The sequence below is a fragment of the Epinephelus lanceolatus genome, chromosome 14, assembly GCF_041903045.1.
Source record: "Epinephelus lanceolatus isolate andai-2023 chromosome 14, ASM4190304v1, whole genome shotgun sequence".
Taxonomy (NCBI): Eukaryota; Metazoa; Chordata; class Actinopteri; order Perciformes; family Serranidae; genus Epinephelus; species Epinephelus lanceolatus.
In genome coordinates, this window is record NC_135747.1 from 40,479,449 (window position 1) to 40,501,305 (window position 21,857).

General features: G+C 40.8%; 1 protein-coding gene across 8 annotated transcripts; it reads left to right on the forward strand.

Annotated features, from left to right (window-relative positions):
• Positions 1 to 987: 987 nt before the first annotated feature.
• ddx3xa (DEAD-box helicase 3 X-linked a) lies at positions 988 to 19,328 on the forward strand. Of its 8 annotated transcripts, none has more exons than XM_078174715.1 (21): positions 988 to 1,321; positions 2,578 to 2,629; positions 3,924 to 3,971; positions 4,768 to 4,827; positions 5,194 to 5,286; positions 5,384 to 5,455; positions 8,979 to 9,152; positions 9,454 to 9,574; positions 10,310 to 10,414; positions 10,505 to 10,604; positions 10,754 to 10,889; positions 11,103 to 11,200; positions 11,291 to 11,389; positions 11,499 to 11,659; positions 11,747 to 11,891; positions 12,015 to 12,159; positions 13,923 to 14,104; positions 15,069 to 15,186; positions 15,284 to 15,437; positions 15,615 to 15,736; positions 16,172 to 19,328. In XM_078174715.1, exons 1-21 carry the CDS (start codon positions 1,277 to 1,279, stop codon positions 16,255 to 16,257), a joined length of 2,316 nt encoding a protein of 771 aa, XP_078030841.1. In that variant the 5' UTR covers positions 988 to 1,276; the 3' UTR covers positions 16,258 to 19,328. The 8 variants fall into 8 exon arrangements, with proteins under 8 accessions (XP_078030841.1, XP_078030840.1, XP_033473850.1 ...); XM_078174713.1 differs by lacking the exons at positions 5,194 to 5,286; positions 5,384 to 5,455 and adding an exon at positions 12,467 to 12,517 and having other exon boundaries at positions 992 to 1,152; positions 1,249 to 1,321; XM_078174714.1 differs by lacking the exons at positions 5,194 to 5,286; positions 5,384 to 5,455 and adding an exon at positions 12,467 to 12,517 and having other exon boundaries at positions 4,771 to 4,827.
• Positions 19,329 to 21,857: the final 2,529 nt, after the last annotated feature.

Here is a 21,857-nt window from a genome sequence, read left to right on the forward strand (position 1 = left end):
ATTTTAGCCACCTAAACAAACCTAACCTAAAAATATCAATATCCGTTTAAGTGTACACTATATTGAGAGTATTTTACTGCTTTTGCTTAATGTCAGACAGTGATATCCAACTTTAAAATGAAGCTGTTAAATCGCTCTCTTCAAAGCCAGACTCCATTGAGAAAAACAGAGATTTAAGATTGCTGAACACAGGAGCTGCTGGTCTACCACTACCTCTGTTGGTAAGTTTGTTAGTGACATTGTGTGACTTTGGCATGTCAACAGGTCAATTCGGCTTCACTAAAGTCACACAATAACACAAATAAATGAACTTATCAAAGCAGCGGTAGACCAGCAGCCTCTGTGTTCAGCAAACTAAAATTAGTGTTTTTGTCAATGGAATCTGGTGGCTTTTACAAGAGCATAGATGGGGAGCTAAAGCTTGTCTGCCAGAACAAGCTGTCTGATTGAAAGATTGGGCGCCGACTCTCATTACAGCATGAACTATATTTTGTTTGTTTTTTTAGGTGGGACTTTGTTTAGGTGGCTACAGTAAGTTTCATTTCTGGCCCCAGCCGCAGCAGTACATTGCTTAGCTTCCGTTTCAGACTCCAGTCTGCTTCTCCAAACTGAAGGCATGCTGACTGACATCTGCTGTGTGTAACACACTCACTATGGATCAGTGTTCATGCAACCTAACTTCAAAAATCTGAATTATCGCTTTAAGTACATTCTGCTGATAATGCTTTTCGGTTTTTTTTTTTCACGTCAGGTTTGAATGCAGGACTTTAACTTGTAGTCGAGTATTTTTATTGTGTGGTAATATTAGTACTTTAACTTCAGGAAGGACCTGAGTACTTCTTCCACCACTGCCGTAATGATTGGTTTCATGTGTCCACAAATAGCTGCCTTTTTTCTACACCAATCCGAGATGAAATGAGACATCGCGAGATTTGTCAAGCGGCTCGCCGGGCTCGGGTTACAGAGGCGATATCTCGCGCTACCTGAGCATTCAGTGTCTCATTCCACCACGGTCAAGCCTGCCGGCAGAGGTTCCTGTCCTACCGCTCCACACTAATCATTTCATTTGGAAACTTGAAACGGAATTTATATTTATAACGAACGTCGTTTTATTTATTTAAAGTAAACGTAATCGTCAAGCGAACTTCACAGGTAACCGTTGGTTCAAGGTCGTAATTTGTACAGAAAAGAAAGTTAACGTAACAGCATAGCCGGGTCGTGCTAACAAAGAAAATCCTTTCTCTTCAGAAATAATCCCCCATTACTCTCTTTAGTTATGAGTCATGTGGTCGTTGATAATCCACACGGTCTAGATCAGCAGGTGAGTACCTTTAACTGCTTACTTGTTTGTTATTTTCATGTCAAATTTGTGGTGATTTTTTTTTCCGTTACGCACATGTAGTTTCGACAGAGAAAGAGGGTAGTCGCTAGCCTTGAGCTAAGCTAACGCTGCGGCTGCTAAAATGGAGGTGATGATGTCGCTGTCGAGAAGATTGTGATGGCGGAGCTCGTCACTACGCTGTGCTAGCTAACTAGACTCAGAAGCTTTTTAGTGCCATGTTTCACTTTTAAAATGACTAACAGTGGCCTTAAACAAAGCTAAATGTAGTGTGTGACCCCTCAATTCGTGAAAATGTATTTCAAGAATGGAAATTTACAAGGTTAGCTGACACTTAGTATCTTGCCGGTATCGTACCAAGCTAGCCGGGCTAACGTTGGGCCTTCTCAACCTGAAACGTGGCGCAGGAAAAAATGTTGGCAGCGTTTTTTTCAGCCACCATTAATGTTCCTGAAATATAATGCCCTCGAGGTTATAAATTATTCAGGGAATAAAAATTTGGATTAGCTATATGATGTCAGGATTTACAATGAATATTATTTAACTTTTTTTTACTTGATGTTTAGATTTGTCAGCATTTCCCTGTTTGTTAGTTAGAGATTATGTGGTTGTGCCATGTCGGTTCAACTAAGACAGTGTTATAAGTATATATAATGAAGTTTGATAGTGTTTTGAATTATGCTGTGTTTAAACCTGATTGGCAAAATGAAGTGGATTGCCGAACAGTTCAAGTTGTAGTATTGATTAAGATATTAAACTACACTATCACGTTATCTCTACAATAGCTGGCAGCATTTTTGAGCCGGCATTCATGTTTGTAAAACATAATGTTCTCGAGGGAATAAATCATTCAGGGCATATACATTTGGATTAGCCATCTTACTTCAAGTTGTACAGTGCATGTTACGTAACATCTTTGCTTCATCTGTTGTAATTGGTCAGCATTTCCCCCTTTGATGCCAGTAGTTGTGCCATGTCTGCTTTTGAATAAATCAAGCCAGTTTTAACAAGTAAAAGCAAACAAGTTTTGAATTGATAAGAATTGTGGTTTATATAGACTGAAGTGCAAAATATAGAGTGTAGCAAAACGCTATGAGTTGGAGTATTACTTAACTAGATTATCATGATATTGTGTTTTTTACCCTCATTATCTATTAATGATATGTGTTAACTCATAGAGACTGCTCACTTTATTTTTAACCAAATTGCATTCTTAATTTTTTCCTTTTTTCTTGTAGCTTGCTGCCCTAGACTTGAACTCTGCTGACGGACAAGGCGGAGGAACTGGCAGTAAGTGATAAAGCTGATTTTACTTAACATTATCCTCAGTGTATCCTCATGTAAATGTTGTGACACTTGGTACTCTTGTATTAATGATATCATCAAAGTTATGAATGCTAACCACAGTTTTCCTTAAGTAAATGGGAGTTTTTTTATAAGAGGACGATTTTCCTTTTGTAGTGTATTTATCTTTAAGAAAAGTAGTGGTTTATATGGGTTAGCTTTACTTGAAGGGTTTTTCATCTGTTGTAAAATTGTTTTTCCTAGTGTAAAGGTTCTTGAATGTATACCTAAGAGGGGTGTAAATATCTAGTTTCATCACAATATGATATAATATGTGGATTCTTTGGACAACAATGCATTGTTTTCCTGATATTACAAAGTCTAACACGATACAATTTCGAGTCAGCACTATTCAGGAGACTGATCGATATAAGACGATGTCATCTACTTATTTTTGATTTTTAAATTGACTTTACTAACACACCTAAAACAGCACATGGGATGCGTTAGCCTTCGCAGCTTTTCTGTCTGTCATTTTAACACAAACCATCATCTTTTCCCTAAAACTTCAGAGCTATCATGCTTAAGGCCCTGAAGGCTAACTTCTCCAAACAGCCATAAAATGTGGATAAACAACAAGATCATTAAACAGATTGTAAAACAATATCTGTCAAGGTTCATAGACAAAACAATTGCTTTTGCTAGACACTCATAAATAGCTTAACACGTTAACATCGGATAAATTAGCCTGGCGGCCAGCATCGTTTTCCTCTACCCAATGCTAAACAAATGACATGTATTATTATACTTTTTCTTACTTACTGTTGGTTTAAGTCACTGCAACAGTCTGGTACAACAGCAGGGATGAATTTCAGCCTGCATGAATTTTTTTTTATGTTACACCATGTTCTGTTTCATAACGACATTGTTCATACACGGCGTGTGCTTGCTTGACCTGTATTTTCTCCACAATCAAAAATATTTCCAAACTACTGATTAATTCCTGGGTAAATAGTCATTATCGTCTTATTATTGTCGTTGGCTGCTTGCGATTATCTGCCTGTTGCTGTTTGACGGTGAACAGAATTTCAAAATGAAGGCGTAACCTAAAGATATGAATCGATGTCTTATATTTTGTATCGCTGACATTGGATTGTTGATCATTGAATCGATATCGGTCCAGATTGATGGATAGCTACACCCCTAATAGCTTCTTTAGCTTATAAATGCTAATCTTACCTATCCAAAATACAGGTGTTTAATTGAATATGTGACATGTTTTTGTTTTTTCTCCACCCAGGGCGTTACATTCCACCTCACTTGAGAAACAAAGATGCAGCCAAAAACGGTGAGTTTGATCTAATGTTCTGACTGAGCCCCAGTCGGGCTGTTAACACAGGTTTGACTTGTGTTCTTCTTAATATTAAAAGCCCATCAGAGCATGGTAAAAGCAAGCACAATTGAGGAAAAAAATGGGTGAGGCATAAATATTTGTTTCTCAACCAATTGAAGTTCACCAGTCAAGACCAACATGGTGGCAGTGTTTATTGCTGCTTCAGACCGTAGGGCTGTTGAGGACATTAGTCTCATTTTTTACAAGTGCGCAGAAAGAGGAGAAAAAGCCACGTCAAGTGGTTTTTCTATGTCTGTGCATGATAGCTTATTTTGGCATGGCTTAAGTAGGGCAAGTGGTACTGTAAAATGGCTGTAGCCTGGAATTTTCACCCCAGACTGATCAGCAGTAAGAGAATGAGGCAAATTCCAAAATTGTCTGAGCTTACTTTCACATTTTTAGTAACCACTTTCATTGGTAGTCTTATCCCAAGTTTATTCCTGTCTCACACGTGAACAAGAGGAGTGCTAGCTGTTGGCTGCTCTGATGAAGGGAAATGTGGAGGGTGGGTTGTTTGTAGTATTGACATCTATAGACTTCTAACAATGTTTTTTGTAGCCAGGATGAGGTGGTTTTGAAGTTTTTTTCTGTACTTGTTCAGCCTCTTAAAGGCGTTAAATCAAGACACATGTTGTGCCTGGCATATAATCAGCCAGATAATTATACATTTTTAAAAGAAATCATGGAATAATGGTACTGTGTCATTGCACACTTGACGTTTTTCTCGTTTTACTGTTTTCTTATTCCACAGCAGGAAATGCTTATTCCGCTGGTAGACAGTGCGGTTATTCAGTGGCACCAGTAAATCTCTGTAAGTCCCTTCTGTCTGCTTTCGCTGAGGGCAACCTGCATTTCCAGATGCATGAAATAGCCATTTTACACACCAGCAAAGCCAGTGCGAAGGGGGAGAGGGTTAGGTTAGACCCATACACTTCACTGTAAAAGTTAATGATGGACTCACAAATAATTGATGTGCTTCTCTCAGCTGGGATGCTTGCATTCAAAATGAGATATATCAGTAAAGGGCAATTTGATGAACGCATATGCTTGTTGGGTTATTGCATTCATTTACTTTAATGAGTTGAATTTAATCTATTGAGGCATATGATCAAGTCATTAAAATGTTGTTTACCACTGTATATGCAAGCCCATATTTCACCTGCAATGTCCCCTCAAGTTTCTTCTAAGCAGTACCCACAACCATGGCAGGCAGAGTGTCAGCAAAGACACAGAAATGACTATGCAACAGGATGGGATGACTGTAAGATTGGTAACTATTAGTGTAAAGTCAAGCCCAACACTCATACTGCATGAGCCAGTATTTATGGGCGAGTCTTTTTATAGCCTGCTTCCCTACCTTTGCTCAGGTTACCCAAGACTGGCCTCTCAAGAGCTTGCCTTTTACCATGCCTACAGTGGGGGTTGGCGAAACAGATGTGGTATACCTTGACCTCTACCTGCATGCCAAGCCATCTACTTGTTGGCAGAGTTTCATAGTGTACATATAGCTGAACACTGGGGCATAATCAACGTGCCCTTGCTTTGTCATGGTCACTTGAAAAAGCAGCAGAAATCTGGGCCTAACACAGCGTTTGTCAAAGCTTGCAAATTAAGTTACTTATGATGCATGGTGATGGTGCCTTCAAAGACTCTGCACTGCATCACTAGTGGCTGTCCTACTAATAATGAGACGATGTCAGCAGTGAAAGAAATCTGAACGATGTATATCTGTTTTTGCATTGTTAAATCATACCTTTTAACCTCTCTAGGTTGCAGTCATGAAATCAAAGTAGGCAGTTTGTTTAGCAAAGACACTGAGCTTTACTTTGCTGCATTGACACAACTCAACATACACGATATTAATCACAAGTCTCTCAGTTCTTGTTCTTCAGAGACCTTGTGGCTTTTTGTGTCTGCCCACGGCGCACTATTGAAAAGTGGGATTATTGAACACTGTGCTGAGAACCTGAGGGCATGCAGGCTTTTGTTCCTACAACCAACTGCACTAGGGGATTTCTTTTGATTAGTCACTTCTATCTGGTGTGAGGTTAGAATAACCACTGAAATCTAGTGGTGCACTCGGTGGTGGAACAGAAACCAGCATACAGTCAACTCTCCTTGGCACATGATTGAATACCTCTGACCCACAGCTTCTAAAAGGGATGTTTGTTTCTGCAAGGTTTTTCAAAGTAGAGTGATGATCAGGTGTTCTCTTTGGCCTTTTCTTTGGTATTTGCAATTTCAACGGTGAATAAAAAACTGGCTGTTAGGCAAGTTTAGTTGGCTTGCACTGTGTTTTGGGTGATAATGCATCAGTATTGTGCAGTTAGCAGACTGTCCGAGCTGATTTATACTCTTACGTGTAACCCTTGGGTATGAAAAGTCAAAGGAATCTTGCAACATGCAACCTTTGAAGTTGAGCAGGCTTGGGTTGCTGCATAAACATCTCCAGAACATGTCGTTAATTTGCTGTCTGGAGTGTGGCGCACCTGGCAGCATGATCAAAAGGGCACATCAAGGCTCGCCTGCAATATGTGAGACTGTGCTAAGGGACATATTCTCCTTTTTCAAGCAGTGTTGGATTCACCAAACCACTTGAAACTCATACTTACGAGGTTTGAAATTCCCCAGGTGTACACTGTTAATTCAATTCAGCTTCTCAGTCAGAATTTATTTACTTTTTTGTAAAAAAAAAAAAAAATAAGATGGTCATCCATGTAGCATTCAAAATGTGTTTTTAATTTTCTCGTCATTTAGACACAAAAACTTCCATAACTCTTATGGGGAAAACTACTTTAGCCTTAACTTGAATGTGACACATGATGTAGTACGTCAAGCTAATTTTTCCACTATTATCATCTTTCTTATTACCTTATCATTATTTGTACAGCTTTTGCATTCACGTGTTGTACTTGTACTGTAATGTGTAGGGCTGCTCGATTACGTCAGATCATTATCACAAGTATTTGGGTCAATATTGACATCAGGATTCAAAATGCTTACTTCACTTCATTGGACTTTCTTGAACTTAAGTAATATATCTGAATATATTTCTTGCTTAAAATTTTCACTGAGTGCTTTTTTTTTTAGTAATAAAGTGACAAAGAGTCTGAAAAGTCAACAGATCTAGCAAGAAAGTTGCCAGGTTGGCGGCAAGTGGTGCGCTGGATTTCTAACACGAGACAAAATGAGAATGTCATTGCAAAACACGGCGCGCCATGATCATTTTATCTTATTAATTTTGTTTTCATAATCATTGGATGCTGAAGTCACAATTGAAAATCAAATTTGATCAATCACTTATCGCCTATGTGAACAGCTTTAGGGCCCAGACACGCCAAACCGCCTTCGGAGAACTAGCAGCAACAAAGGCCCCCAGCTGCGTCTCCTGATGATGCTGTGTCTCAGCAAAATAATTGCTCTTGAACACACTGCAAAGGCTACAGCGGACAGCCAGTTGGCGGCTTGGAGTGTCGGGGCCTACACTTGCCTTATTTTTTTTGTTAAATTTGAATTTTCCTGTATTGCGTTTCCTTCTCTACGTGCCTCTGCAAATTGCCCCTAGGAGACAAGAAGTGTTTTGAACTGAATCCAACACTGCTTAGAGAAGAATGGTTACTCTTTTGCAGTTTTCATAAGTTTGGTAGTTCTAACATTGTATTTTAGAGTTATTGTATTGTGTTTTTGGTGGTTTGATGTGAACTGTGACGTCACCTGTGTTGCTGTCTCGGAGAGTTTGGCCGTGGCACTGCTGCACGGTGTTCTTTGCAGTGTGCACATGCATCGTTTTTATCTGATACCAGTCTGAGTGACTAAATTCCATCACAAATTCTGGTGCAGTTGATTGAAAATTACTCAGTACACTTCTTTATGTAAACTTCAAATCTATTTAGTAGACATTTGCACCCAACAGTGTAAATGTCTGAAACTCCAGTGATTACTCTGTTGACCTCTTGATTGCAATGCAGCGCTGAGAGGCCCTAAATCCTCCCTGAACTGACCAAAATCCGCCTCTTTTCACCATCAACATAGCATCTAATGTTGCTAGACAATGAATAATGATGATTTAATTCTATATTACATGATAGTGAATTTACTTACTCAGATCAGTATCAGGAAAAAACCTTTACTTATTAATGGTTGGATCTACAATGCATAGCCTAGATCGGTGTGTGCCTGTGTGAAGCATTACAAGGCTTGTCCCTTGTGCTGTCATGAATGCGGCACCATGATGGAAGCATTTACCTGTTGGCCCACAGGTAGAAATCAAGATCCTCACCACAGATCTAGAATCAGCCCCTTTGGCTGAACCGATTCTCCAAAGCAAGACTAATCTGAGACTAGATCTGTGTGGCTGGTCTGCCCGCCCCTTGATGCTGTTGTGGCACAGCCTCAACTATTTAGCCTTACACCATGGCAGCGTTAACTGTCCATTGTCCCCCCCACCAGCCTCATCCTCAGCCTGCACTGATAACAGTGTGGCCTCCGATGGGAACGATGACACAGCCAGTGTCCAAAGCTGGGCAGATCGTTGTGGTAAATGTCCCATACAGGCAGAGGACAGGGTTCAGTTGGTCTCTGGGTACAGACAAGTCCATCCTACGCAGATAAGAAAGCCAGTGTCTGGTTGGTTATTTAATAAAACCGATTTCTCTGCATCTATTCTCTTCATATTAGACGACAAAGACTTGTGACACATGTTGCAGCATTGTTTTCTTTCTGGTAGTTACGCAAGCTTTCAGTCTAGGTTCTAGTTTACTGTGGAGTTGCTTGCATCCCTTCTGTCAGTACATTATGCTAAAATAGGCCAGTCACTTGAAGAGGGACTCATGGCTAGTAAGGATTACGAGTACAGCCAATTGTCAACTTGCTTACTCACAGATTCATAATATATGCAGCACTATGCTCTTCCTCACAAGCCTCTCATCTTGTTTTTTTTTTATTTCCTCTCTTCCCATAAAGATTCACCCGGATGGGACGGTGGACGCAGCAATGGATTTGTGAATGGTTACCATGACAACCGCACAAATGGGGGCTTTGGAGGGCGAGGACCCCCTCGCAATGATAGAGGTGGGCGTGGCGCCTACCGTGGTAACAGGGGTGGAGGCTCGTTTAATCAACCATTACAGAATGCAGGTGGGGAAACCCTATTGTGATCTAAAATATCAAACTATAGCCCCGGTTTTAAGAGTGAAGTTAAGGATGAGAACTCGGCCCTCCCCCCACCCTTGTTTATATAGTTCTTTTGATATAAGAATGCAGTTACTCTTAAAATATATACAATGGATTTGTAGTCAGGTATAAATTAAATTAACCACATTAGTTCTGTACGTAATTTCAGGAAATTATCTTTGTTCCACTTTTGGTAAGAAAGTGGTGTCATCTGATGATTTGTACAAGAAAGTGTTACTTACAGGGTCTGATTTGTTTGTCACAGGGTTTGGAGGTGAAGGCAACTGGGGAGCTCCTCGGGACAATACCTACAACAGCTTTGGAGGACGCAACGACAGGTCAAAGTCTAACTTCTTCAATGACCGTGGAGCAGGCTCAAGGGGAAGGTATGTGAAGTTTTGACATCTTATAATGTACTTAACCTTGAGTTTTATGAATCTGCAAAGAGAATGCATTGTCCAGTCTACCCAAACAAAAGTGTCTCGATCTGAAGACATTCATGTGCTAATATTCAGTGACAGTCATAGTGCCACCCACTGGTAACAGGAAATGGCAAGTTTTGTACTTTAAAGTCCTATAGAATTCATCAGACCTTGAAAATCTTGAGCTTTTTGTGAATTTTACATTGTGTGGTCCACACTTGACATGCAGCAACAAAATGTGTGTTTAGTGCGTGTTCTTCAGCGCTGCATAGTGGACACAGGAAGTAGTACAAAATTTGCGATACACAGGGTTCCCTCAGTCATTAAAAAGACATGGATTTTTGTTGTGTGCTTGATAAAACTGTTAGTGATCTTTCTTGGATAATCTTCCAGAATATGTAACAAAACTGCAAATTTATTTTCTGTAGCTATCGAAGTAATTCAGCACTAATAAGCATCAATGTATGACTAGCAATGTGAATATAGTGAATAGCTTGTTTTAGCAAAGGCAATGAACCTAACCAGTATGTTGGACGTTTGCTCAAACGACGCTAAGCCCCTGAAGTCTTCGCCTAGCTTAATATTAATACTGTATTAAACCTGCTTTTTGCCTGTATTAAAGTGCAGATACTGTTGTATTAAACCAGACATGAGATAAAGGCTTTCCTTGAGCTCTAACAAATGGTGTGCTGTGTACAGATATGAGCGTGGGGGCTTTGCTGGTGGAGGAAACAGCCGCTGGGTGGACGACTCCAGAGAGGAGGATTGGTCCAAGCCCACCGCTCCCAATGAGCGCCTGGAACAGTAAGACAGATTTTGCTCACATATAATAAAACCGTCACAGCCCTCATGTGCTTGCATTTTAATCTCAACTTTACAAAACCTATTTTCTAGTGAGCTTTTCTCTGCAAGCAACACTGGGATAAACTTTGAGAAGTATGATGACATTCCAGTGGAGGCCACTGGATCCAACTGCCCGCCACACATCGAAAGTGTAAGTCTATACTCAGCGGTGATGCATATTTATGCTAGTGTAATCAAAATAGCCGTCCTATATCTACATGGATTGATTTAAAATGAAATTTGAAAGGTTTAAAAGAACAGTTTGTGCCTTTACTGACGTCATGTCTGATTATCCTGTAGTTCCATGATGTGGACATGGGGGAGATTATCATGGGGAACATCAACCTGAGTCGCTACACTCGTCCCACTCCGGTTCAGAAGCACGCTATCCCCATCATCAAGTCCAAGAGAGACTTGATGGCTTGTGCCCAGACTGGTGAGTAATTCTGTATATTCTCAGCGTGTGCATTTGTCAGCCTTGAGTTCATAAACTAGTTTTTACCTGTTAAATTGTCTATTTGAAGTTAATATATGTTGTTGTTATTATTATACCATATTTAATAAAAGGAAAAGGCTGATGTATCATTTAGCTTTACTTTAGGTTACTCTAAATAATGGCGCCTATTTCATAATCCCTGCTGTGTTTCAGGCTCCGGCAAGACTGCTGCTTTCTTGCTGCCAGTGCTGAGTCAGATCTACAGCGACGGGCCTGGAGACGCTCTGCAGGCTGCCAAGAACAGTGGCCAGGTACTGGGGAAAGAAAATGCACCATAATTGAGCATATCCTGCATTAAGGTTTCGATTTGTCCTAATGAATATTATTTATTTGATTCAAAGGAGAATGGAAGGTATGGCCGCCGCAAGCAGTACCCGATCTCTCTCGTCCTGGCTCCCACCAGAGAGCTGGCTCTGCAGATCTACGATGAGGCGAGAAAGGTGAGCTCAGAGTACAAGTGACAGTAACTGATACTGTTATATAACATTGTAAATGCATTTAATATGCACCTTGAAGCCTAATTGTCTGCCCTTATTTCCTACATTTTAGTTCGCCTATCGCTCACGTGTGCGTCCCTGCGTGGTGTACGGAGGCGCTGATATTGGCCAGCAGATCAGGGAGTTGGAGAGAGGCTGTCATCTGCTGGTGGCCACACCTGGACGTCTGGTCGACATGATGGAGAGGGGCAAGATCGGTCTGGACTATTGCAAGTCAGTATAACGGAACAATCCACACTCGGATCAGGATTTGTGCTTTATTGATACAACTGAAATTGAACGTGAAATGTGTCCCTGCAGCTTCTTGGTCCTGGACGAGGCTGACCGCATGTTGGACATGGGTTTCGAGCCACAGATCAGACGCATTGTGGAGCAGGATACAATGCCACCTAAAGGCATCCGCCAGACCATGATGTTCAGTGCCACCTTCCCCAAGGAAATCCAGGTGTGTTGGACAGTCGATGAGTATAAAAATCTTGCCTCATACAACCCCCACCTTTTTAAAAAAAAAAAAATCCAAACTGTTTATGATAATTATCTTACTCACCTATTTGATTTGTCTGCGTAGATCCTTGCTCGCGACTTCCTGGAGGACTACATTTTCCTGGCAGTGGGCCGTGTTGGTTCCACTTCAGAAAACATCACCCAGAAGGTGGTCTGGGTCGAGGAGACCGACAAGAGGTCCTTCCTTCTTGACCTGCTCAATGCCACAGGTAAGAAATGAATACATTATGATGAAAAAAGGTTTCTGCCTCTCATGAAGGTCACACTGAGCTCTAATCCATCATCCTGTGTTTGTCAGTCTGCCCCATATCAAGCTAATATTGACTTTGCTACATTTCTGCTAACAAAAGTTGTTCATTATAGCGATAGCTTGCAGTGAAAGATAAAATATCATACAGGGGTGAGCAGGGACTGAGCGGTGTTTAGCGGGGTTGCATCTCATGATGATCTAAAGCTGTCATATGTGTGTACCTGAGCAGCCTTACGTTTACTGGCCGGTTTGGTTTTATATCTTAGTTATTCCCAGTGAGGTTCAGGAAAATGTGACAGAGGCACCAGAGAAACCGGGTAAGTGTGAACATATCATAATTTCACTCTGACCCACAAGCCAGAGACATCACATCCCACAGCTCATCCTGTCCCTCTGCTCCCCAGCTGACATGCTGCCTCCGTTTTGTTTGTTTTTTCCTTTTCATTTCCAATAGGAGCTTGTAGGATCAACAATAACATTTGCCTTGCACCACATGGACTATCAGAGTCAATAGTGCAGTCCTTTTCAGCCACAGAGCTACAGTGTTATCAACACTGGCACTAAGGTCAGCTGGCTCAACATGATCACATTGGCTGGTTGTCATAGAAAAGGCTCTCAGTTTCCATGAGTCATGTGGTTGTAGCAGATTTAAAGGCACCAATCTGTTACTCTAGTGAGCAGAATACAACAGTTGGTGTAGATCTAGTTAAGACCACTTCACTGCCACAAGAACCTGAGTAGTACCATTGTTAATGTCTATTTTAATGGTGTATTGAGCCATCTCTCACAGTGTCCTCTCCTTACTGGTATTATTATGAAGAAGTCCTGTGTTTTGTAACTTGATTTTTACCTCCAAAGACACGACAAACGTTGCCTTTGTCCTGTTTCCATAGTAACTGGTGCAGCTGCCACTATGAAAGGCAAACTAATGTGTAATACATGTGATGGACGACCTTGGTGAAGCACACACTTGGCTGTTAGGTAAAGAGGCTTTGGTCGGGTGGTCAACTGCATGGAAGTGTCGAGCCAAGTGTCCTGTTTCCATCTTAGCTAGTCTGATTAGGCTGATCTGGGCTTTATTTTAAAGTACTCGCAGGCTTAAGTGATGTGCAATATGGAGGCGATGGAGCTTGGATGGATATTTTGTTTCCTGGCTTGTGCCGGAGTGTATCGGAAAAGCAGTTAGCTGCAAGTGGTGGCACTTGGAATGGCCTGTCCTATCCCATCACCCCTCAGCCATTCTTATTATCTCAAGCTTTTATTCTGATAGCCATTAATGCCAAATATCTAGATTGTAACCTCATACCTAATTTTTTAATCATTGTTTAAACTAGGGATGTCCCACGCCGATCACAGGACCACTGTCCAACATCCCCAGTTTAAACATAATGTGGTTATCATCAGTACTGTGTTCAGAAACACTGAGGCTAAGGTTTTAAATTAATGGTTGTCAGTAAATCTAAAGCTTTTTTTGAACCCATATCTCCATTTTTAAGTTGTCATTTTTTTTATCTTCTTCTTTTCTTTCACAATCTTGCAATCGCTGACCTTTTTTAGTGTGACAGTTTTAAGTTCCTGCTCCCATCTTCTTTTAGTTTAAAGAATCCATCCATACCCTTGTTCCCGTGTATCAATTATTTATGTTCTTTTTCCTCTCCTTTCGTGCTCTTTATCCTGCTCTCCTTCCTTTTTGTCTCGTCCTCTTTGTTTCCGGCTGCACAGGCAAAGACTCGTTGACTCTGGTGTTTGTGGAAACCAAGAAAGGAGCAGACGCTCTGGAAGACTTCCTCTACCACGAGGGATACGCCTGCACCAGCATCCATGGAGATCGATCCCAGAGGGACAGAGAGGAAGCTCTGCATCAGTTCCGCTCTGGACGCTGCCCCATCTTGGTGGCTACAGCTGTAAGTAACTCTTCTTATACCCCTCACTGAGTTGTTGCATCCCATTTTTCAACACTGAAGGGTTAGATTGGTTCTTTAATTTGCAATTTTATAAAACCAGTAGTCTTGACATCAATTTTGAGCTCTAAAATCAGCTTTGAGCGTTTCTTTCAGACTTCTAAAAATCTAGTAAGGTCTTGCATGAGCTACTGTTTCATATAGAGCAACATGATTGTGATATGTTTCCCTCTCTACTTAACATGAATATGGCTTCAGTGTACTACATTCACCCTAAATGTGTCCCTGTAAGTGCAAATGTCACACAGGGTTCCCGCCACTGTCATGGAAGTTCACGGTCTCATTTTCCAGGCATGGGAAAGTCATGCAGTTAGTTAAAATCATTAAAAGTTTTGGAAAACTCTTGGAATTGTCACAGTAATCTTCTGGGGTTAATCCCCCACTTAATGTAACATAACAGCATGTGTGTGAAGAAAAGGACCACAACCAGGCTGACAAATGCAGCGCATTATTTTCTGAAATCAACATTTTATTATGGTACCTTGGAAAGTCATAAATAAGTTTTGAAATGTGTGGGAACCCTGGTGACGTTATCATACCTCGGAATGAGCCAAATTCATTTTGGATCCAGTTCCATGTTTGCAAACTATGTGAATTTAAGCTCAAAGGGAAACAAATCTATTACAGAATCTTATTTTGTTGGTTTTAAAAAGGGACATATTGAGATTGTTAGCTTTTCATTAGTGTTTGATTCACATGTGGGGAGAAAAAAACCCTGGAAGGAATCAGGCCAACTGGGTCATGGAAACTGTGGCTTTGGCTGAACTGACGAACATTGTTGGTGGATTTCATCAGCTGTTCCATAATTAATATGACCAGTGGCCAACATGAAGTCTTTGGTTTTTTTTTCCTGTGGTCTCATAATCTTGATACTTAACATATTTTCTATTAACTTCTTCTTTTCCAGGTGGCTGCCAGAGGTCTGGACATCAGCAATGTGAAGCACGTCATTAACTTCGATTTGCCCAGTGACATTGAGGAGTACGTTCACCGTATTGGCCGTACGGGACGTGTGGGCAATCTGGGTATGAGCCTTTTTGTTTTTTGGAAACCATGGTTTTGATGTCTGTTGGCTACATTAATATTTTAATGGACTCTTTATAATCTTGCTGTTTCATGCAGGTCTGGCCACGTCGTTCTTTAACGACAAAAACAGCAACATAACCAAAGATTTGCTGGACATTTTGGTGGAGGCCAAGCAGGAGGTTCCCTCCTGGCTTGAGAGCCTAGCCTACGAGCACCAGCACAAGAGCAGCAGCCGCGGACGCTCTAAGAGGTAACTAAGGGGAACAAATTCGTATTTTTGGATCTGAACATTTGCTGCAATGCAGTTGTTCTTCTGTGAGATATTAGTTTTAAACATTGACACTGCTTCAGCCACTTTATGATCTTTAACTTGTACCTTCAGGAAATGTATCTTCAGGAAGTCTAACAAATGTACGTTCTTGTTTAGGTTCTCTGGTGGTTTTGGAGCTAGAGACTACCGTCAGACGTCCGGTGGCCCTGGAAACTTCAGTAGCAACCGTGGTGGGCGTAACACTGGAGGCCATGGAGGAAACCGTGGCTTTGGTGGAGGTGAGGAAACAGTATTTCCCCAACCCTTCATCTGTGCTTTACTTTGTCTCCCTGAAAGGGGACCTGTTACTGGTCATTTCAGGTTCATACTTGTGTTTTTATAGTAGAACAGGTTTAGAAAACAACTGTGTTCATGGTCTGCCTTAGACGCTCCGTTTTATTGCCTGTGTCAGCAAGTTTTCACATGTTAATGCGGCCAGCCGGCTATCTCCTACCAGATCTGTGTGGTAAACTAGAAGCAGCAGAAATAACTGTCGAGAATATTGAAATGTTGGTTTACAGGTTAACAGTTGACCTCCCTAATCGGCAACCAAGATAACATGTTTCCCTGACGTTAACATGTAGCTACATGTAGCAGTGTATGTAATGTAACACTTGCTGTATGTTTTTTGTTGCTGCTCAGCTGTGACTGACCTCTGACCTTGTCCCTCGCAGGTGGCTTTGGAGGCAACTTCTACAGCAATGACGGCTACGGAGGAAATTACAGCCACTCTGGTAGTGTGGATTGGTGGGGCAACTAGTCGCCATAGGAATAGGTTGCCATGCCAACCCGACCCAATGGAAACCACATGTTAACTTAAGCCAGACCATAACAACCCTCCCTGTGTAGCTTCACTGACACACAGTACATTACCAACCCTGGTTCTCTGCCATTCGCTTCTGTCAAAAAGGAAGTGCAGCACGACGCAAAGGAAAGTCACCAGCACGTGCAGCGCACCGCGGAGACCGCAGAGATTCGCACACCTCAGAGTGAGCATGGATGCTGACATGCATCGTCCGATAGCAACTTCGGACTTTCATTGTTAAAAGTATTTTTGTTCTTTTTGTGGAAGAAAAAACCAATCGAATAACCTGAGGATCATTTGTATGTTAATGTACTGTGCCTTTGGAATTTAGACAGGAAATCTATGTTTTCATTTCACCAGATGAACATGGCCAAGAGCTCTAAATTTGATTTTACTCTTTTGTTTGGTGAAAAATATTAGAAAGGTAAAATAAGCTTGGACTTAATCAAACCTTGGCAAACACTGGGGTATTGTGGCTCTGAGTCATGATTCCATTTGAACTTCAAATTTATTGCAGGAACATCATGTAGCCTTTTCTATAGTCAAACAGCTAATGGAGCCATTACTATGTCTAATACAAACTGGGCCACTCTGTGAAGCAACCGTATTTTAATCCTAAGGGACAAAGTTACATTTGTTTTTCTTTTTCTTTTTTTGCTCACTCTATCCTGGACAGGCTCCTTTTTATGGATATGATAGTCTTTGAAATAGCCATTCCTAATGTAATCTTAAGAAACACATAAGTCATTAAGCTCAGTGCCAACAATCGCTGAGGTTTAAACAAGAGTAATCACTGCTGGAACTTGTTACTCCACATTTCTCAATTGACTTGACAGTGTTACGGCAGCTAGTATGTTACCAAGTGCTAGCTACGTTAAGTGGGCGGTGTTTTTTGTTTATTTTTACTTGAGACATTTTTGGTGCAGGTGTGTTGCAAAATTGAAAAACTGTCAGTTTTTTGATCTTTGAATCGTTTCTCTACAAATGTGCATCAAAACAAAAAATGCCTGCCATCTTGAAAGTGAAGTTCAAAATGGCTGCATAAAGGACCACAGCATCGGGAGGGCACAGCGTGGTGTTAGCGTTTACTGAATCGACCGGCAACCACGAGGCCCAGATGGTATTCTACGCTTGCAAGTGTTTTGTTTTTTGGTCAAGGAGGAAAGACACGTGAACTGAGTCGCAGGCTTAACTTAATTACAAACGTTTTCTCTTTTCAAGCTGCGTTGGAGGCATGGTTCATCTTTAAGAGACAGGAACGATCACTGAGGTTTATCAATTAAACGGCGCGGAAACAGAGCGGGGTAGAGCAGCACATCGACCACTGGGGTGAGGGGAATGAGGGGGGGTAGGTGTGGGGGCGCAGTTTTCAGTGCACCGCCGTCGTCCGTGGCTTTGGTTTCCATTGCTGCGTAGTGTAACTGTGGAGGTGGCCAAAGACATGGGAGTGTCCACTTCCTTACGGAACATTAAAGTACTGTCAGGTCCTCTGGGAGTTCATCTGCTCAGACACGTATAAAAATCTGTGGCTTCGCGAAGCCAGAGCAGGCTTTTCCTCTCAAAGAGGAGCAGCCATGAGAGGAGGAGAGATGGGGCGTTTTCACCTCAAAATGCTCCCAATTTTCTCATCGGGTGTGTCGTGCCTTGAAACCTTTTTTTGTTTTGTTTTTTGTTCTTTCTTTTTTTTTTTTTTAAGAAATTGAACTAAAAGCGGATGCACTGACAGTGTTGAGAACTTGAGATTGAATGGTGCTACTTGATTTAGGTGTGTAGGCCCGTGTACGTCGTGCCCATCGAGTTTTACAAAAGTTCTTTTATTGCACATCTAGAGTTTTATATAGATGTCTTGGATATGTGTCCTTAAGCTTCCAAATATTGTGTGTGAGGAGATTGTGAAAAACGCAGCTTGTTTACAAAGGGGACGGGTTCTCAACGTTTAAACCAGGATTTATTTGGGACCAGGGGATTTAGCAGTCGGGGGAATTTAGCCATTTGCACAGATTTCTAGATTCTACTTTTGCTGCTAGTTTTGTGTAATTTATTAAGCATTTTTGACAAATATTTATTTTTGTAAGCCTCAAAGTGATTCTTTGAAAGTTTCAGAAACTTGACCAAAAGACAGTACAAAAAACACTGGCACTTGAATGTTGAATGTCACCTGTATGCGTGAAATTTATATATTTCGGGGTAGTGTGAGCTTTTTAATGTTTAAGATACATTGGACTCAGTAAATAATATCCACAGCTGTTTCGGGGCCTCCTCAGGGCCGGTCATCTCTATTAGATTCTACCAATTGGTCAGCAAAATTTGAAATGGAATTGAAAACAAACATGCCAAGGTTTGGAATAAAGCTGTCAAAAGAGCAAACATAAAAAAATAAAAATAGAAAAAATTCTGGAAGCATATCAGTGCTGAAGTGTTCAGATTCTCCAGTTGTGTGCATTATTGATTCTTTACTCTAATTTGACCTGATAATTGTTTTTCTCCAGTGAATGTCTGGCACATGGCAATCCTTAAAGAAACAAACATGTGGTTTATTCTCATTGTTGTATTTGCATATATGACCCCTCTGGAGTTCTCCCTGAATGTTGAGCACGTCTGCAGCATTGTTTCCCAAGGCAGCTGTTCGAAGTGTATAAGATGAACATGAGGTTCTGCGCAGGCCGCTCTGTGCGGGCAGAACCCGAGACTTGTTCCACGTTCTCCAGAGAACCCAGAGCTCTTTAGACGTAGACTTTGCTTTCTGTATTAGCGTATAGGCTACTGCACTGCATGGGAAATACTCAGCTGTGCAAATTGTATGATTTTACCAAAATAAAATGTTTGAATGCAAAAAGTATCTGGAAAAATCAAGCATGTTTCCTGAAGAGTTGTTTACTGTAGTTGTGCAGAGAAGACCTGTAGCAGCGGCCTGTTGCCTTGTGTGGATACGGGGCGGACCGGCGGCAAAATTCAATTTGGTATAGATTGGATGGGCTTCATTTGTTTTGAGAAAAAAATATATAAAGTTTTCATTTGTAAATTCATCTGTGTCAATGGTGTTATTTTCACAAACAGTCTGAGCTCAGTGAACTGATGGGTATTTACTGTGTCGCCTTATTTGATTCAGTGTTTCTGCTCCAGCGGTGCAGCTCACGGGTCTCATTTATAAACGCTGTGTATGTATAAAAAAAAGGCCTGAAAGAGAAGTACGCTGCTTCTCACGTAGATATTGTGATCTACAAAAACAGATTTGATGGGAGAAACTTTGGCTTGAGCACATTACCAACAGTTTGGAGAGTGGAAATTGGCGAATGCTTTCTAGTGCCCGCCATTTTGGCTCTTGTTCGTATGTACATTTTTAGGATGGATCCTACGCATTGTTTTATAAATCAGACCCCAGGACAGGAGTTTTATATTTACTTTTGTTCAACTAAAATAAAGACTGGTACAAGAACCTAAGTAATAATGTAGTGCAACACCTGAAGATGCCAAAATAAAAAAATGAATGACTAGATAAACACATTTTTATGCCATTAAATGTACCAAAATAATATTTTTTTAAAAAAAAAATCTGGGCATTAACTAATAAATGTGACATAAATTGATATTTGTTTTTATTTACCTTTGAATTAATGCCCACGTTTAGTTATATCCCCCCCTTTTTTTAAATGGGAATTTTTTGTAATTCTTTTTTAAATTTTGAATATTTATAGATTTTTTAATGTATTTATTTTGCACTTGGTTTTCCCCTCTATTTATTTTCCAAATTTATTCCTGTATCATTATGCCCCCTTGCTGGCGATAGTCGCAGCCTGAGGTATCATCTCCAGGTTGTCCGTCCCATTCTGGTGAACAAAAATATCTAACGGGGAAAATTAATGATTAAATTTTGGTGGTCAAATGTCAGGCTCACTGTGACCTTGTCCATCCCAGAAAAAGCAACAAGCAGGCCTCTTAAACATGATAGAAGATCCTTAGATCCCCCATTGTTCTGTGTTTCTCTCCTGTTTCAACGTGAGTGTGACGTCAGCCCCATCCAACACCTCCAGGGTGATCAAACATGAACTGCATGTTCTGTGTCAGCACTTAGTGATGTTCACTAATTATACATGGAAGACATTTTGACAGTAGGAAAACACAGGTGTAAATAAAGAGTTTAATGGCGACCAAGTGTCATTAAGATGCTGTAGTTTCAGGTTAATGTCATGCATGGGCAGACTATGAGACAACAGGTCCCTGGGCACAGACATACAGAGGGCCCCACAGTCTCTCCTACACAGGAGCAAGACACAAGGACTGAGCAGTGGTTTTACATCTCTTTGTAGTTGATATACATCTTTTTGTGGTAATTTTGTCTTTATAAGGTTGTTTTGTGTCTCTTTGTGGACGTTTTGTGTCTTTTTCGAGTTATTTTGTGTCTGATAATTTTGCGTGTCTTTGTGGTAATTTTGTCTTTTTGTGGACATTTTGTGTCTCAGGTCATTTTGTGTATTTTTCTAGTTATTTTGTTGTCTTTGTGGTCATTTTGTGTCTTTTTCTAGTTGTTTTGTGTCTCTTTGAGGTCCATTTTGTGGTAAGTTTGTGTCTTTTTGTGGACATTTTGTGTCTCTGAGGTCATTTTGTGTCTTCTTCTAGTTGTTTTGTGTCTCTTTGAGGTCCATTTTGTGGTAAGTTTGTGTCTTTTTGTGGATATTTTGTGTCTCTGAGGTCTTTTTGTGTCTTTTACTAGTTGTTTGGTATCTCTGTGGTGATTTTGTGTATTTTTTGTGTCTCTTTGAGGTCCATTTTGTGGTCATTTGGTGTCTCCAAGGTGGATATTTTTTGTGGATATTTTGTGTCTCTGAGGTCTTTTTGTGTCTTTTCTAGTTATTTTGTGTCTCTTTGTGGTAATTTTGTGTCTTTTTCTAGTTGTTTTGTGTCTCTTTGAGGTCCATTTTGTGGACATTTTGTGTGTCTTTGTGGTCATTTTGTGTCTTTTTCTAGTTGTTTTGTATCTCTGTGGTCATTTTGTGCATTTTTGTGTCTCTTTGATGTCCGTTTTGTGGTAATTTGGTGTCTCCAATGTAATTTTTTTTTTAGAAATTTTGTGTCTCTGAGGTCTTTATGTCTTTTTCTAGTTATTTTGTGTCTCTTTGTGGTAATTTGAATCTCTTCCTGGTCGGTACATGTTAATTTGTCATTTTGCAGAGGGCCTCCTGGCACTTAAGGCCCTGGGTCTGTGCCCGGTAGGCCCTGTTCAGTAATCCATCCCTGCTGTCATGGCGACCGGGACACTTCATAGAACAGAGCCATTGTTAATGCTTTCAGTAACACCTGTTTTTGTGTCAACTCAAAATGTCTGCTGTAAAGAAGGTAAAATCAGCCAGGTTAGAAAACACTGTGTGAAGTGTTTCCCCAACATATGAACGCTCATGGTTTAGAAGCGAGATGCTGTGTGTGTGTGTCTGTTTCAGGCAGTCAGACCAGGTGAGCCCAATCCCCCAGATGACCCAGATCCAGACAGTTGTCACAGTCGTCTCCTCCCATGGTAACCAGATGTGCAGAGATTATGGTATGTGTGCTGAACTTTAAAG